Source organism: Anolis sagrei, chromosome 3 (genome assembly GCF_037176765.1).
Source record: "Anolis sagrei isolate rAnoSag1 chromosome 3, rAnoSag1.mat, whole genome shotgun sequence".
NCBI lineage: Eukaryota > Metazoa > Chordata > Lepidosauria > Squamata > Dactyloidae > Anolis > Anolis sagrei.
In genome coordinates this window covers 235712049-235729150 of record NC_090023.1, presented here as the reverse complement: position 1 = coordinate 235729150, position 17102 = coordinate 235712049, and the positions used below count along the sequence as shown (strand labels likewise).

The 17102-nt window shown below is 39.8% G+C and overlaps 2 protein-coding genes across 7 annotated transcripts in view; one reads left to right on the top strand and one right to left on the bottom strand.

The window, feature by feature from the left end:
- The window catches only part of SPHKAP (SPHK1 interactor, AKAP domain containing), an 88804-nt gene extending 75378 nt beyond the window's left edge, over nucleotides 1–13426 (top strand). For 3 of the 5 annotated variants that reach the window (XM_060767849.2, XM_060767848.2, XM_060767852.2), the window contains exons 8-12: nucleotides 1399–1581; nucleotides 3965–4051; nucleotides 6535–6587; nucleotides 6682–6866; nucleotides 11178–13426. In XM_060767849.2, coding sequence (XP_060623832.2) covers nucleotides 1399–1581; nucleotides 3965–4051; nucleotides 6535–6587; nucleotides 6682–6866; nucleotides 11178–11321 — 652 coding nt within the window. In that variant the 3' untranslated portion in view covers nucleotides 11322–13426. The remainder of the gene's footprint in view (nucleotides 1–1398; nucleotides 1582–3964; nucleotides 4052–6534; nucleotides 6588–6681; nucleotides 6867–11177) is intronic. The other 2 variants (XM_060767850.2, XM_060767851.2) reach the window with 2 other exon arrangements.
- Nucleotides 13017–17102, bottom strand: part of DAW1 (dynein assembly factor with WD repeats 1) — a 29927-nt gene continuing 25841 nt past the window's right edge. For both annotated transcript variants that reach the window (XM_060767854.2, XM_060767853.2), the window contains one exon: nucleotides 13017–15956. In XM_060767854.2, the coding sequence (XP_060623837.1) occupies nucleotides 15922–15956 (35 nt within the window). In that variant the 3' untranslated portion in view covers nucleotides 13017–15921. The remainder of the gene's footprint in view (nucleotides 15957–17102) is intronic.

Genomic DNA, 17102 nt, shown 5'->3' with positions numbered 1-17102 from the left:
AGCAAATTGAGGGTACATGTATAATGTATTTAAAAACACAAACAAATTTTTAAAGCTTGGCATTATACTAAATGTCCTTTGACCAGAAGCTGGCCATTTGGAGTGCCTCTGGTGTCACTGTAAGGAGGTCTCCCATTGTACATGTGGCAGGGCTCAGGTTGCATTGTAGTAAGTGATCTGTGGTTTGCTCTTCTCCCCACTCGCATGTCGTGGACTATTCTTTGTAGCCCCATTTCCCAAGATTGGCTCTGCATCTCGTGGTGCCAGAGTGCAGTCTGTTCAGTGCCTTCCAAGTATCCCAGTCTTCTATGTGCCCAGGGGGGAGTCTCTCATCCTGTTCCAGTCATGGGTTGAAGTTCTGGGTCTTAGTCTGCCGCTTTCTGACTCTTGCATGCTTGCTGAGGTGTTCCTGCGAATATCTCTGTAGATCAGGGGTCCTCAAACTTTTTAAGCAGAGGGCTGGTCCACAGTCCCTCAGATTTTTTGGGGGGGGGGGGCTATAGTTTAGAAAAAAACATGACAAATTCCTATGCACAGTACACATTTCTTATTTCAAAGAACAATACAGTATTTCAAATGAAGAACAATTTTAAATTTACCAGTATTTCAATGGGAAGTGTGGGCCTGCTTTTGGTTGATGAGATAGTCAAGTTAATTAAAATTGTTGCTGTTGTGTGCCTTCAAGTCGTTTCAGACAGGGCCACCCTAAATCTAACATAGTGATTCTCAACTTGTGGGTCCCCAAACTCACAGAGATCTCAGTCGGTTTTACCAGCTATTGCAATTTCTGGGAGTTGAAGGCCAACACATCTGGAGACTCACAGGATGAGAACCACTGGCCTAATATTTAAAGGAGAGGCAAATGACCTTGGAGGGCTGCATCTGGCCCATGAACCTTAGTTTGGGGAGCTCTGCTGTAGATCTTAGAAAACTATTTCTTTATATAAGGCATTGGCATGCTGACTGATATCTGAACAGAGGATGGACTGGAGATGTCACTGTCTTGGTCCTTTCATTATTGGCTGCTACTTCCCGACAGATGTCAGGTGGTGAAATACCAGCTAGACAGTGGTGTGGGCATAGACATCCTGGTGATAATGTGCCATGTCTCTTTAAGAGCCACATCCATCTTTTAATGTGGTGGGATTACTGGGCATGCATATTCAACACCAGAGTAGCAAAGCGCAAGGGCAGATGTCTTCAGTGTGTCTGGTTGTGGTCTCCAGGCTGTGCCAGTCAGCTATCGCATGACACTATTTCTAGCACCCACTTTTTGCTTGATAGTCAAGCAGTGCTTCTTGTAAGTCAGAGCATGGTCCAGTGTAACCTGCCCATTTTTAGATGCGTGAAGGTCTTTCCCTCCATTTCCACCTTTCATTCTTCTTTTTCCCGAATCAGCTTGACCATGGGCAGATGTCCTGAGTCTGAAGCCTCCATGGAGGCCAGAGCAGTAGAAGAGTCCTCAGTCCCTCTCAGCAGCAGTGATGAAAGCACAGGTAGCAGCTGGTGTCAGTTGGCAACTGAGGAGGAGAACCCGGATGATACAAGCAGCTTTTTGCAGCTCAGTGAGAGATCCATGAGGTAACCATCATGCCTTGTCAGCTAAAAGGGCTATAATCATCTGCATAAGCGTTTTGATTGACCTTTGATTGTTCTTCTATGAATGTCATAAAAAAAAGTAGCCAAAGGAGATCTGGCTTTCCTGCCATGCGTCAAGAGGCCTCATTAGTTCTTTGGAAACCATGCAAAGAAACTGCAGTCCAGACTTCAGCAATTCCTGTTCCTACAACACAAACACTACCCAATAAACTAATTAGAGTAGTTTTTTTCCTATTCCATTTTACAGGTGTTTATTGCATCTGTTTGGGTGATTTATATCTTAGGACTATTGTAATAGTTCTTCAATAGTCCTTTGATTGATAAGGATGGGTTGGTAGAGAAATTTTAGGGTTTTTTTTTTAAAAAAAAATTAACTCAGCATTGTGAGCACCATTGCCCAAAAGCAAAGTTTCACAGCAATAATGTTTCAAAGGCGTAGAATATAAAGAAGGTGGGAAGGGAGAGAAAATAAATGTGGCAGCATCTTTAATACTGATTTTAATTTTCACAGTTCTTCAGATGCATTACAGAGTGAGAACTGTATACCTGCACATCTTCATTGTGGCTAAATTCCACCCAATTTGTAAAGGAGGGGGGCATGGAGAATCCAATTCTCTATACGTTTGTTTGGTTTTTTTTTTATCCTGCTGCTTATGAACCTTTTCTGAATGCTGAAATTTATATTTGTACTGCAACCTAAACAGAATAGCCTCACTGAAAAGCTTTTTCCTTTCAGCCCAAACAGTACAGTTCAGATCCCACTGTATGCAACTTGATCCAAGGACTCGTACATAGGTGCTTTTTGAAAACACTGAACATCAACACAAATTTTCATTTTCTGCTGGAGACAGACAAGCAGTGAAACCTCTTGCTTTATCCCAGTGGTTCTCAACCTTCTTAATGCCATGATCCCTAAACACAGTTCCTCATGTTATGGTGACCACCAACCATAACATCATTTTAATTTCTACTTCATAACTGTAATTTTGCTACTATTATGAATCGTACTGTAAATATCTGATATACAGGATGCATTTTCAATCACTGTACCAAATTTGGCACGAATTACTGATACACCTACATTTGAATATTGGGGGGGGGGCTGGGGGGGGGGTCTTTGATAATATTGGAAAGGATTTAGTGGACACTGACCTTGAGTTTTGGAATTGTACATCACCTACATCCAGAGAGCTCTGTGGACTCAAACGATGATGGATCTGGCCCAACTTGTCACAAATACTCAATATGCCCGAATGTGAACACTGGTGGAGTTTGGGGGAAATAGACCTTGACATTTGGGAGTTGTAGTTGCTGGGATTTATAGTTCACCTACAATCAAAAAACATTCTGAACTCCACCAACAATCAAATTGAGCCAAACTTCCCACACAGAACCCCCATGTCTTGAAGAGACTTGCTGGTGCGAGCCTCCCTCCAGCCTCGCACTCTCTCTTGCCCAGACATGCACACCATGCTGCCATGCACTGAGCACATGTGCTCTCCCCTCCCAACTTGGGAGTCTCAGAAACAGCCCTCCCCTTTGCTAAAAGGTTGGCCAATCACAGCAGGAGGAGGGCTTTTGGTGGGAGGATTTGTCATCTGTTTCCAAAAAGGAAGAGAACAGGCAGAGAGATCTTCAGCCATCTCTACCAAAGGGGTTCCTAAGACCATCAGAAATATATTTTCTGATTATCTTTGGTGACTCCTCTGAAACCCCCTCACAATCCCCCCAGGGGTCCTGACCCCCAGATTGAGAAATGTTGCCTTATCCCTACCCCCATCCTGCATACAATGTCAGAAGTATCTGGAATTCTGGAAGTGTTCTGAGTACAGTACAATGTGATAAGGCCGAGAGTCAGTTTAATAAATACATGCCAAACACTTGATGACAGCAACATCAAGTGATAGCTGGCATAAATTTAAAAACACTAATCACAGATCAAACTCTACCAGATTTTTATGTCTTTTGACCTCACTTCCAAAACAACAGTCCAGACATTTGCTGCCTGTGTCAAATGAGGGGACATCAAGTGATCTGTCTGCATGTACAAAACAGTCTTTGCATAGCATTTCATGTTATGTAAGACCATGAACTAAAAGAAAATGTTCATTAAAATGTTCATTTTGTCATATCAAGCCAATACCCTAAGATTTGGGTCTCTCTCTGTCAGTTCAGTAGCTTCACTAAATGTGTAACATATGTATGTTTCTAGGTACTTTCACATCTTTTGTTTTGCTGATAGTGATTTGTTGAGCGGATGAGAACTCTGTGCCCTCATTCAGAGGAGCTGAATGCTGGCTTAACAATGTGTTCAGTTGCATGCTGGTGCCGCCTGGCATTAATACTTAAATTTTTGCATTGTCAGCAATGGCAACAGCAGTACTACTAGCAGTCTTGGCATTATGGATCTGGAAATTTATCAGGAAAACATGCCATCTTCTCATACAATTAAGTAAGTAGCTGTAAAGGAAACATCTGGTCTCAGAAGATGCTATTCCATTTCTGCTGAAAATCATCGCTGTCATCTAGATTGTGCCAAAACCTCCCAAGCTTTCATCGCTTGCGCTGCTGCTTTCTAGCTGCTGGTTTAGCTAGCTTGGAAATCCTTCCGGTGAAAGTGAAGACCTACAGTTAGGTTGCTCCTGGAAGGATAATCACCACCTTAGTGGTAATAACTGGTTGTCACCACATTCATTGTATGATGTGTTCTCAGACATAAACGATTATCAGCCATACATCATATACCAAATACACTGCTGCAAATGGAGTCTTTCTGTGTTCTCCTCACCCCACACCCTCCAATGTATGAATTCAATGGTATATGCTCTACTTTCAGTCATTAATGTCAGTGACAACTATTATTTCTCTGTTGTGTAAGTGGCAAATCCTGATTTAGAAGCTTGCTTATTTAATTATTTTAATTTATTTTTCATTATTGTACTCCACTCCAGAATAACACAATTCTGAAAATGACTAACAAGTAGTAATACGGGACAATTTTGTTTCTTCCCACCCTGGACTGCGGCCTTTCTCAAAATGTAGTTTTCCATCATTTTTTAACAATAGGCCATATGTAGACTTTTGCTTCTGGCAGTAGTACCCTTCTCAGGGCGATGGATAGAACTGGTGGGTTTTTTTATTAGCCATATTAGCATTTTTGGGAGACTTGCAACTTCCCCATTGGTTATAAGTCCCCTCTCACTTGTCTCAAAGTCCACAGTGTGCTTTCTGCAAGGTCTTTAGTTTGTGGCAGTGATGGGACACAGCTACTTGCTCTGCATGCTGAAGTTCAATAAATTAATCCTTGGTAGCTCTATATAAAGTCCCATCACTATTGCTTATTAAAAAGTTTCTCATTTCAAGGAGTGAATGCTTACTCACTCGCCATTTCGCTTCCCAGCAGCTTGAGTATCTCTATGTTGATGGCATAGCCTGGGTTCTAGGGTGAGCTTTAAAGACACCCTCTCTTCTTTTAATAGTGTAATGGCCTTCAATTTATTTATTTATTTTTGGTGTCAGGAACAACTTGAGAAACGGCAAGTCACTTCTGGTGGGAGAGAATTGGCCGTCTACAAAGACATTGCATAGGGGATGCCTGGATAGTTTTTTAAATATTTTACCATCCTTGTGGGAAGTTTCTCTCACGTCCCCGCATGGGGAGCTGGAGCTGACAGAGGAAACTCATCCGCACTCTCCCCTATCAGTCTTCAATCCTGCTGGCACAATGGTTTAACCCATTGTGCTGCTGGGGGCTCCTCAGATATTCTGCCTTTTCTGCAGACTGGGGCCCAAGGTGGCTTTAAATAGTCAAAACAGATCCAGAAAAATATGTGTGATACAAAAGTTAAAGTATGTATTCTATAAATAAAATTAAAATAATTTTAAAACTAGCCTTTTGCCCCTGAGCAGTCAGCTCCTGAGCCAGCATAGTGCAGTGGTTTGAGTATTCGATTATGACTCTAAAGTAAAGGTAAAGTCTAGTTGTGTCCAGCTCTGGGAGGTGGTACTCATCTCCATTTCTAAGCTGAAGAGCCAGCGTTGTCTGTAGACACCTCCAAGGTCATGTGGTCAGCATGACTGCATGGAGTGCCTTTACCTTCCCGCCAGAGTGGCACCTATTCACCTACTCACATTTGCATGTTTTTGAACTGCTAGGTTGGTGGAAGCTGGGGCTAACAGCGGGAGCTCACCCCGCTCCCCGGATTTGAACCACTGACCTTTCGGTCAGCAAGTTCAACAGCTCAAGGGCTTAACCTACTGGGGCTCTAAGATTCTAATCCGCAGTTCAAATCCCCATTCAGCCATAGAAACCCACTGGATGGGTTTAGGCAAGTCACATTCTTTCAGCCATACAGGAAGGCAAAGTCTCTCTTGCCAAGAAAGCGCCATGGTAGTGTTGCTACAGCAGGATATGACTTGAAGGCACCCAGCAAATATTAGCCCTCACACTTGTCAAACAAAAAGGTTTTCACCTGCCTTCAAAAGGCTTTCCAGCAAGGGTGTCAGTCCAACCTCTCTAGGAAGGCAATGACATTGTTATTATCCTAATATTTACTGTATGCTAGCATATTAAATGCAATAAAGTACAAATATGTACTACAAAAAAGGTAAATAAAAGCACTCAGTTAAAACTAAGTACAACATAACATCAAATCACACTGTAGGTCAAAGTGCTATCTAAATACTAATGCTTTGGCCTGCCATTAGAAACCGGGTAAATTGTCCACTTTTGATAAGGAGTTCCAGAGGCTGGGAGCAACCACTGACACAATTTCTCTCATTTTCTCCATTGTGAGCTATAAACAAGTCCTTCTTTGTGTTCTGATGCCGCTATAGCATCTCAAGCTTCTCTTTCAAACTATCTCAGCATTCACAAGGCAGTGTCAGTCTATGTCCTAAAATGACTTATAACTCTTTCTTGTTTTGTTTCTTCAGTGAACTGGTAGAAGAAAAGACATTCCGTAAAAAAGAGCCAGAAAAAGCAGAAGGTAAGACTTCTGCCACCAAATTCGGAATGAGAGTTTGCTTTGCTTGAATGCTTTTGACTTAATTGAATGAAACTGATAATGTACCTTTTCTCAGAATGCACTTCTGCTTTATGCGAGGGAGCTGCCAATGAGCAAAAGGATCTCTTGGTGATAAACTGTGACCTGGAACCAGGGTGCCCAGACGCAGAACTGCGTGCCACGCTTCAGTGGATAGCGGCATCAGAGCTTGGGATTCCCACCATCTATTTTAAGAAATCTCAGGAAAATAGAATTGAAAAGGTATGTCCAGGGAAATAGTAGTTACTTGCTTCCTTAGTGTAGATGCTGTATTTAAAGGAATTACTGTTGTTGTTGTTGTTGTTGTTGTTGTTGTTATGTGCGCTATATTCTTTGGATTTGGCCACCAATATGCCATTCTTTTTCTTTAATTTATCTCTCTTCTTCCAAGGAGTTTAAGGGCAGTGTATATGAGAATTGTCCCATTTTAGCCTCACAACAAGCCTGTGAAATAGCTTAGGCCAAGAGAGGTTGCCCAAAGCTTGCTGGGGACATTCAGGACTCATACCATATTTCACAGACTCTCACATGAAATTTGTAATGTGGGATTTGATTTACATGGGCTGCATGCCACTTTGTTGTGGCCCCTGGATATCCCAAAGTGCCCTTATCCTACCATTCCTCCCCTTATTTTTGCTGCTCCTAGAATAACAACTTTAGTCTTGTACCCCACCTCCAGGCATGTAGCCAAGCTTCACCCCCCCCCCCCCAAATTCTCATGATGGTCTGCGAAAAGGCCTTACTGGTACATTATTTAGACTGTTGTGTTTATTCATATCATGATCTGATCACCATTCTCAATATATCTCATATGCATGGGGGTATTGGGGTAACGATACAAAAGGTTTACTAGGGGAGACCCTCTTTCACTCAGACTCAGCCCCCCCCCCCCGAATCAAACTCAGCCCCCTCCCCGAATCAAAATCCTGGCTACGGGCCTGCCCACCTCCATCTCCAAAGGGACTCGAGGCACAAAGTGTCTAAAACAAAACATAAAATAAACACAGAGTACAATACAATAAAATAAAACTATAGCATATAAACATTTGAAAACTCAGAACCATGCAGATTGTAGCTAAGGAACAGGGCATGGGATGAAAGTACAGGATCAAATATTTAATTGTGAAGCATTGGGGCTATGGTTACGAAGACTCCGGGAGCAGCGATTTTCCTTTAAAACAGTAATTCCCAACCTTTTTTTGACCAGGGCCCATTAGACCAGAGACCACTTTGACCAGGGCCAACTTGACCAGAGACCACTTTGACAGGGACCACTCTGACCAGGGACAACTCTCCAACATTAGTACCAAAAGGAGCAGGGCTGGTCAGCTCTGCGGAAAGGAGCCAAAATAAAATAAATAATGTAAAATAATAAAGAGGAAGGGGGTTCATGGACCACTATTTTAAAACAAGGTGTTGGCCTTTCTTGCAGCTATTTTTCTTCCTGCCCAAAAATGCACCCAAAGAAGGTGCTTTACAAATAAAACAACACATACAGTATGCAGAGTTAGTACCCTACCAAATTGGGAAATCACCTTGAAATACATAATAGCAGACAGAAGCAATTTTTTAGGTTTTATTTGAGATGCGGCTTGTGGTGGATCCTAGGGTGGAAAAATTGACCATTGGACCACTTGAGTTTGGCTGGTTTTGAGTTACAGTAATATGACGAGGGAATCGTTTTCTACTGCACAAATACAGACTCAAAACTCTGCAGTACTCCCAGCCACAGTAGCTAGCTGAAGGAGAGAGAGATTTGGCAACAGGCAAGTTAATAGCCTATTTGTGTTGGCTGTGGATGGTGGGAGCTTTAGTCCAATATATCTAGACAGTGTAGGGCAGGGGATAACTGGTTTAAGTTACCTTGGGGTGTAGATAAGGTTGGTCATTAATATTTCAAATTGTGAAGGGGAAAATGGGGACCTTGCAACCTTTTGTTTCCAACAGGATAGCTGGGGACCCACAGGTTGAAAACCACTGATTTCCACTGATTGGTGCAATACATAGAAATGTTGCCTAAAGGGAGGGAGGTTTTATTGGCATTGAATAGGAGATGTTGATGCTTTACTATTGTCAGGGTCTCGTTTGGGACCTTTAAACTAGAGCATCAAGATAGGATATCATAAAACTGGACCCTAAATATTTTTAAAAGGATATCATAAAACTGGACCCTAAATCTTTTTAAAAAGCCACAAAATATATTGAACCATCATTAGTTGGGGTGCTGTTTAGTTTTTTTCTGCAGGAAAATATTTCAGCATTGTAAACATAATTTAAGTCACATTCAGTAACAACTACCCAAATTACCTCCCATTTTAGAAACAGCTGTCAGCTTTGCCATATGTCTCTGTAAATAGTTACACCAATTGCTAAAATACAACAGAGAGTCATGAAACACATCCTGCCCATAAGCTTGCTCTTGGAAACCATTTTTTTTACATCCTTACAATACTTGTTTAAGTTTAGAAGACAACATGTAAATAAGAAATTGTCCAGCCAGCTTTGTGGCAGAATATTTCATTGTGCATTTGAAAGTGGAGTCATGGAGAATGAGAAGTCTGATTAGATATTGATTGTGAAAGGCAAGAAAGAGGGGGAAATGATTTCTAAACCAGAAGAATTTGAGTTTCGTTGTGCAACATGATTATTCATATAATTCAGGAAAACAACAGCACAAAAGTGGACAGTGTATTTCTCCCCAGCTGCTTGAAAATATAAAGGAAGCAGAATTTTCTGTATAATACACAATTTGAATGCAGCTGAAAAACAGAAAAAGGAACATGTATTTATATTTATATTCTACTAGCAAGGACTGATCGACCTTTTTATGATTTACAACTCAACTTTCCTCAAGAGCGTCTCCAGAGAGGGGTGTGAATAAAATACGACTCCTTTGAATGTCTATAGAGTTCATGACACACCAGGCTGAAAGCAGGCCATTTTCCACACATGAACCCAAAGACTTAATGTCTTGCCCACCCCACCCCCTATTTTTTGCATCCCGAAGCAGAGAGATAAAGATGTACACCAATGGTTCTCAAACTATGGATCCTCAGATGTTTTGGCCTACAACTCCCAGAAATCGCAGCCAGTTTACCAGCTGTTATGATTTCTGGAAGTTGAAGGCCAACACATCTGGGGACCCACATGTTGAGAACCACTGATGTACATGATTCTTATCCTCAACCCCATTTCAAATAACAAACCCTAACATGAAAATTAAGCAGTAGCTGGCCTGTAATCACCCTGTGAGCTCTGTAGCTGTGTTGTCATTTGAAGTTACGTTTCCACATTATTTCACTATACTACATTTTGCAAGATGCTGTGTGTCTTCAAATCACCTATCAACTTTTGGCAATTCCATGAATTCCATGATTTTCATAAGATTTACTGAGGAAAGAAATATTCAAAGGTGATTTTCTCAGTTCCTTCTTATGACATGTAGCCTTCAGCAGCAGCTCTTCATTGGCAGTCTCCCATCCAAGTACAAACCAGAGATTACGCTGTTTAGCTTCCAAGGTTAGATGGGATCGGGTACCTTTAGGGCATTAAAGTGAGTAGAGAAGATGAATCATTTTTTGCCCTGTTTAGCTGAAGTTGTGAAGGAAAAACTGGCCAGGTCCTCTTTTGCAATCTTTTGTTATTTCTTTTGTCGCAGTTACCCAGTTCAGTTTTGGGCTCTGCATTTACAAAAGATAGTCACTAGATTCACAGAAACCTTACAATTTTGACACTGGACTTAGGGGATACTTACAATTAGAAAAAATTAAGGGACAAATGCCATCTAAAAATTGAAGCAGCTTGGAGACTACACAATGTTCAATGGGAAAATGGTGGAATGGATTGGAGGGCAAATAGAGTATTGTAGAGCAAGACATGGCTAGCTAACCGGGATAGTGAACTGGACCGCTCCACTATAGCATTTTGTTGCCCTGTGCAAGCGTGGTTTTTTTCTGTTCTGTGTTCTGATTTATCTATGTATCAGTGGGTGGGTGAAGGGGAGTTTCCTTGACTTTCCATGACAATCCCGACTTTCCAAAAAATGTACCAGAGGGTCAGGAGTTTTTGCTGATTAAGGCAAGCTGTAGCACAAGAAAGGAGAATGGACCTTAACAACTCTGTGGTGACAGAAGAGTGCTGGCATATGCATCCATCCCACTCTTTGTGGAACCAACCCACTAGTATGGTCGTAGGTTGGTTCATTCCTCACCAGAGCTTTCCTCTCAGGACTCTTTCACACATGCATATTCAACACTCACATTTCTCATCACTTATTTACTTCTTGCTTGATCAAACGTTGAATATGAGTGAAGAATTCCAGTGAAAAATAATACACCAAATGTGACAGGAAGCAGCACTGACAGCTCATTCACACCTGCAAGTCATTACTCAATGCTATAGTCAACAAGTGATGAACAGTTCAAGCAGTGGGTAAATCAGCCCTCGTATTTGGAACTCTTTGGCTCCTGTCATTAAAGTAAAAGCGGGAGAACAGATTAGATAAAAGCTCTAAAAATAATTCATTTCCTCCAGTTTTTAGATGTTGTGCAGCTTGTCCACCAAAAATCCTGGAAAGTGGGCGATATCTTTCATGCGGTGGTACAGTTCTGCAAACTCCACGAAGAAAGCAGAGAGCTGACGCCAAGTCTCTTTGATTGGCTTCTTGAGCTGGGATAAGAAACCTTGTTATATTCCCCATGTTAATTTTTAATCCATTTTAAGTGGCAGTGCTTTGTGAATGGCCCTGTGTTCAAAACATCAGCACCGAAAGTGAATAGAAATACACAAACTCTGCCAATGCACCAGGATGTTATTAAGCTGTGCACAGGAGAAAAGTGGAAGTCCAGGGTATACCATTAGTTCATATGGGAGACTTTTTTAAATATATTAGTGCAAGAAAGAATGTGGATACCTTTTAAATGAACGCTTTAATGAAGGTTGGTTTGTTGAAAGAGACAGACTTTCCTATATTTCTGATAATCATAGACTGTCTCCATGGCCATTTGTATTGACTCACACTGGAACTGCACAGCAACAAGATTTAAAAAAAAGAAAAGAAAAAGATCTCACAATTTGTAATTACACTTATTCTTGTGTAAGTTTGTAGAATGTTACCCAACGGTATACATATGAGATCTGTTTCAGTGAATTCTATATAATTATGTTTTCACGTTATTCCAGAAGAGCAGAAAGAAGAGTCTAAGCTCTGTGCACTGGGTCACAAACAACATTTACAAGCTATTGAAATAGCTTTTTTTTAAAGCCTGTAATCATTCAGCAGGCATATTATACTGCTGAATATAATTCAGGTTGGTGAATTTTCATACAGGTCTTTAAAACTCATCTTGTTGTTGTTGCTGCTGCTGTTGCTGTTACTTCCTATTGGAAGCTATGTAGTTTGGCGAATGTAATACAGGACTGCTTTTTAACAAATCTGAGTCCCATGTGGAGCTTTATTTGCAATTTGTTGTAAGACTGTGGGCAGGTATTGGTATTTCAAAACTTCACTTTTACCCATTTGTAATGTTGAATCATGTCCTTTGTAAAGTTCTTAAAATAAACAGAATACTTTTTAAAAGAACCCAACTACTCAAATTTTACAGATTGGCCATATATATATATATATATATATATATATATATATATATATATGTTTCCTTAGAGGTCTCATGGAATTTATAATGCTTGCTCCAAGTGTCCACTGAATTTTGTCCACAGATCAAATTTACTGTTATTTAGACTTCTCAGTGAAAATCAGTTGTTTAGGCCAACCTCAAAATATCTACTGTAATCTCAGAAATATAACACAATTTTATATAAAAAAATTTAAATCTTAATTTATTTACATCTGATTTTCCATTTTGTATTTAAATATTTGGAATACAATACATATATTTTACTTTTAAAAAAAAACAATCAATTTGTCAGCATGCAACCCCAGCACTTCAATTAATGAGTAATTTTCATACTATATGTAAACCTTCTTTAACACTAGCCAACACATCTGGTTTAAATTTCAAGTCAAAATGTTTCAGTTCATTACTTATTCAATATCTTCACTGCAGAATACCAATATCCTTTCCAAATATAATCTGCAGCTATTCCACACTGTTGAGAATTGCATATATTTTATCTTTTTTTTTTTTAAAGCAAAATTGTATTTTTGGTCATATAGTGATATTGCTTGTTATCCTTCTGCAAAAATATGGAAGACATATTTTATTTTCATTACAAAACTATATGATTCTGCAATATGTCCCAAATGTTTTTGCACTATTTCGAAGTAATTTTAAATAAATTATAAAGAGCCATATTTATCTAATTGTTCCTCTTAAAAGTGCATGTCTGTATGTTCTCATAATTCAAAGAAGACATTTTCCAGGATTTAAATCTATTTTTAAGTGTTGAGGCAACTTTTCTGAATATTCTACAGTACAGGTCACTATTACTAATAAAACATCTAGTTTATTCCTGGTCCTAGCTCAGGCTGAACAACACATAGGTCTCTTCTGAAGAAATGTCACTGTCTTAAAAGCCAGTCCAGGCTTCTGTTCACTAAGTACCTCTCAACAGTAAAAAATTGAAAAGTATATTGCTAGAAAAATTATTTATTTTTAGATCAATGCAGGTTAGTAAAAAAAATTGTACTGACTTTCAGTGATGGTAGAATAAACGTTTACAAGCACAAATAACATAGTGACATGTTAAAATGTGATGAAATTCCATTCTGTACGTTTCTTCTTCATATTGCAACCTGATCTGAAATAAATTTGTGTTAACAATCCGTGTCATCTTTGCTTCTCTTAAGTCCAACTCTGATACAGAAAGAATAAAACACTGCAATTGAGCTGTTTAACAAAAAGGAAGGAAAGAAGGAGAGGGAGGAAGGGAGATCTGGGCTTTAGCAAAGCTGGTTAATCACCAGCAGCAATAGATCTTACCAATCTAAAGGTTGCCAGCTTGAAGCCTGGGTTAGGGTGAGCACCCAACCTTCAGCTCAGCTTATGGTCCACCTAAGCAGTTGAAAAACAGCAGTGAGCTGTGAGTAGAGAAATTAGGCACCACTTAAGAGGGGAGGTATTTTGCAGCACCATAAAGGAAATACCAGAAAAATACCGGTGATCAAAGGAAGAAGGAAGTCTATGATCAAGGGCTCGTCATAGAGGATGGAGCAACAGCACCTCTCTGTAGCTGGAAACAAGCACAACCTCCAGGACACCGAAGTTGGGCAAAAAAAACGCCGACATAATACCTCTATCTGTTGTCTGTCCTATCTGTTTAATGTTTGCTGTGTATGTGTTCTGTGATCTGCCCTGAGTCCCCTTTGGGGTGAGAAGGGAAGAATATAAATGTTGTAAATAAAGAAATAATTCTGTATCCCAAATCAAACAAAACAGGGTTTTCCCCCCGCCCCCAAAAAGTGTACAGAGATATGTTCATTTTAAGAAGTGAAATAACGTATCCTGAGGGCTTATTTTTCAAATGTGATTAAGCATGTGCAGCTCCTAAAACCTGAGGGTTAACCTGTAAAGCCTTATACAATGCATAAATATATCCCAAAAAATTGAAATGCACTAGGGAAGGGGTATCTATGGAAGACCACATCTTAAAATGTGTTAGTTCGCTGCAACAAAAGGTGCAATGTCTGGATTGGTCAGTCATTTATCGACTTTTCAACACTTCTCCAAAGAAGAAAATATCTGGATGGAATTATCCCCAACCTCTGAAATATACTTTATCTCCTCACTAATGAACTATTCTAAAATAAAAGAGTTTAAGAATTGAAAGGCAGTGTTGAGGTAAAAATGTATAAGCAAATAATTTTGCATACAAATATCAAGTCATGTTATTCTTCATTAGCTCTGCAAATTTGTTCTATAACTGGGACTAACCCACATCCTCTTTTGCCTTAAGAAGGGAACCAAGATTATGAAAACTGTATAGACAGTGGTGTAGATTCTCAGACACAATGCAGGTTTGGCTACACAATCCAAAGCAGAAGGTTTTTTTACACTTTGTTAGTTCCTTTCTTATAAATAAATATTTTTCAGTAGCAGTTGTTCTTTTTAGAATAAGTGCACTAGAACAAAGTAAACCTTCACTTTCCAGGTCTTAAAAGGTATTGTACCTTGCTCTGTGGCACATCTCATATCGACCCTTTCACAATCATAAATAATACTTCAAGCATAAATAATACCAGATCTACAGAGTAATGCTGAACAGGGAAGTCAGGATACATTGCCTTCTGATTGGCTTGGCATTTTCAGGGGAATACAGAAAACAAGATTATACTGGTGGTGTAAGGAATGTGAAATTCAAAAGATTTGGAACTCAAGTTTTCATACTGGCACCAAAATCAGCATCTGGCTGGTATACATAAAATCTGAGGCAATCATTTTAGTCCTTGGAAGAGACCAAGATTGGAGAAAAATAGCAACAATGCCATGGTAAAAGAATTAAGTGAACAAATAGGAAGCATGGTTCATGCATCTAGGGCAACATGATAGATGATAGAAGCATAAATTGTTCTACAATTAAGATGGTTTCCGGTTTGCTTTTTCCCTAAGTACTCTCCTTCAGTTCCTGAAGGGGCCTGATTCTTCTTACTCTTTCCCTATAGGTTAGCAAGAGAAAATGACATAAACCAGGCTTCTATGAAATCGGGCTTTCATACAGAGAGTTCAGTTCATACTGAAGGTAGAGGAGAGAGATTTGCATCGATTTTCCATTGCAATATTACAGGTCCAGTACTTGCTCTAGAAATGATCTGGTGAGAATGAAAAACTCAGCGTATGACTTGCAACAACATATAACATGAATGTAACAAGCAACACATTTCTGAGATTTACTAGTTCCTGTTGATTATATTGCTTCCCAGTATGTAGTATCTAATTAATTCTACATGAATAGTTACACTATAATAGCATTTCAAATAGTTTATTAACCAAAGATTAAACACATTAAGTATATTCGACTAAGCATGAGAGAAGCATCCATGTAATAGTTTAGATCATGATGAATATCCCCATCTCTAGCACTACCGACCCCATCTCTACCACTACTGGCCTATAACTTCCTGCAACTTAATTACTTAACACATTTAAAGCCAATATAGAACCAGCTGACACTATTCAACTCATGAGTTCAGGAAACAGATCTATTTCATTAAGGCTAAAAGTGAGAAGAAGACACACAAAAAGGGTTTTTAAAGGTCATAGTGGTTATTGTCTATAAAATTCACCATATGAAAGTCATTAGGACATTCAGTCCGGCATCCTCAGCGCCATATCCTACATGTATTATCTTTGCTACCTAAAAGAAAGAAAAAATGAGAGGTTTTGGAAGAATGCTTTGCATACAGGATTATTCAAGTTCAAGTCATAATATTTTTAGTATAAAGAATGTTGGACAAAACAGCTGGCAGTGACCCCCATCCTGATTTCTGGGAGAATATTTTGATATAGAGAAAGAAGTATCATTTTAGTTGTACTGGTGGTCTGGTTTCAAAATAGCCAGTTCAGTAACTCAACACCGGGATTGTGGCGCAGCTGGCTGAATGTCAGCTGCATTAAGATCACTCTGACCAAAAGGTCATGAGTTCAAAGCCAGCCCGGGCTGGAGTGGGTGTCCAGCCAGTGTGTAGCCCGTTGTCGACCTTTGCAACCCGAAAGACAGTTGCATCTGTCAAGTAGGAAAATAAGGGACCACCTTGTGTGGGAGGCTAAATTTAACTAATTTATGAGGCCATAAAGAAAAAAGACTCCGGGGAATGTGGAATACGGAAGAACTTCATCGGTGTCGTTGATGGACGATGAAAAGCAGCAGCTCCCCTGGCGGCCAGAAAAAAGTTAAATAGCCTTTGTCTGTTAAATGTTGTTTGTCAAACTGGCATTGAATGTTTGCCATATATGTGTTTACTGTAATCCGCCCTGAGTCCCCTGCGGGGTGAGAAGGGCGGAATATAAGAACTGTAAATAAATAAATAAATAAATAAATAGGCAGCTAATCAAAAGATGCCCCTCCATACCTCGTTGCTTTCAGCTTTTAATGCAACTCTTTAAAAGCCATGATAGGGAAGAAGGATAACTCTACTATATAGATTCATGTGGAGCCAAAATTGTGGATTTTAATATGACCCTGAAGCCAAGGATCATTCTGCAGAGGGAGGAAAGCACGAATGGCTCGTCTGGAGGCCACCCACCCCTGGACACCACTACCATTTTCCCACACAGGCATTCAAAAAGCCCAGAAGCCATGTAATAGAGAAGGGGGGGGGCAGTGCTTCTTTTATCTTCTCCAGAGATGGACTAAAGTCTTGCCTTTTGCCACTCTACTCAAGACAAGGATAAATCACATTATGGATAAATCAACACAGATTTTGGGTTGATTCCTTAACTCAATTTTCTTGAATTATACATTAGTAGGGTAGATTGTATCAAGAAGTGCTGGTGAGTTGCA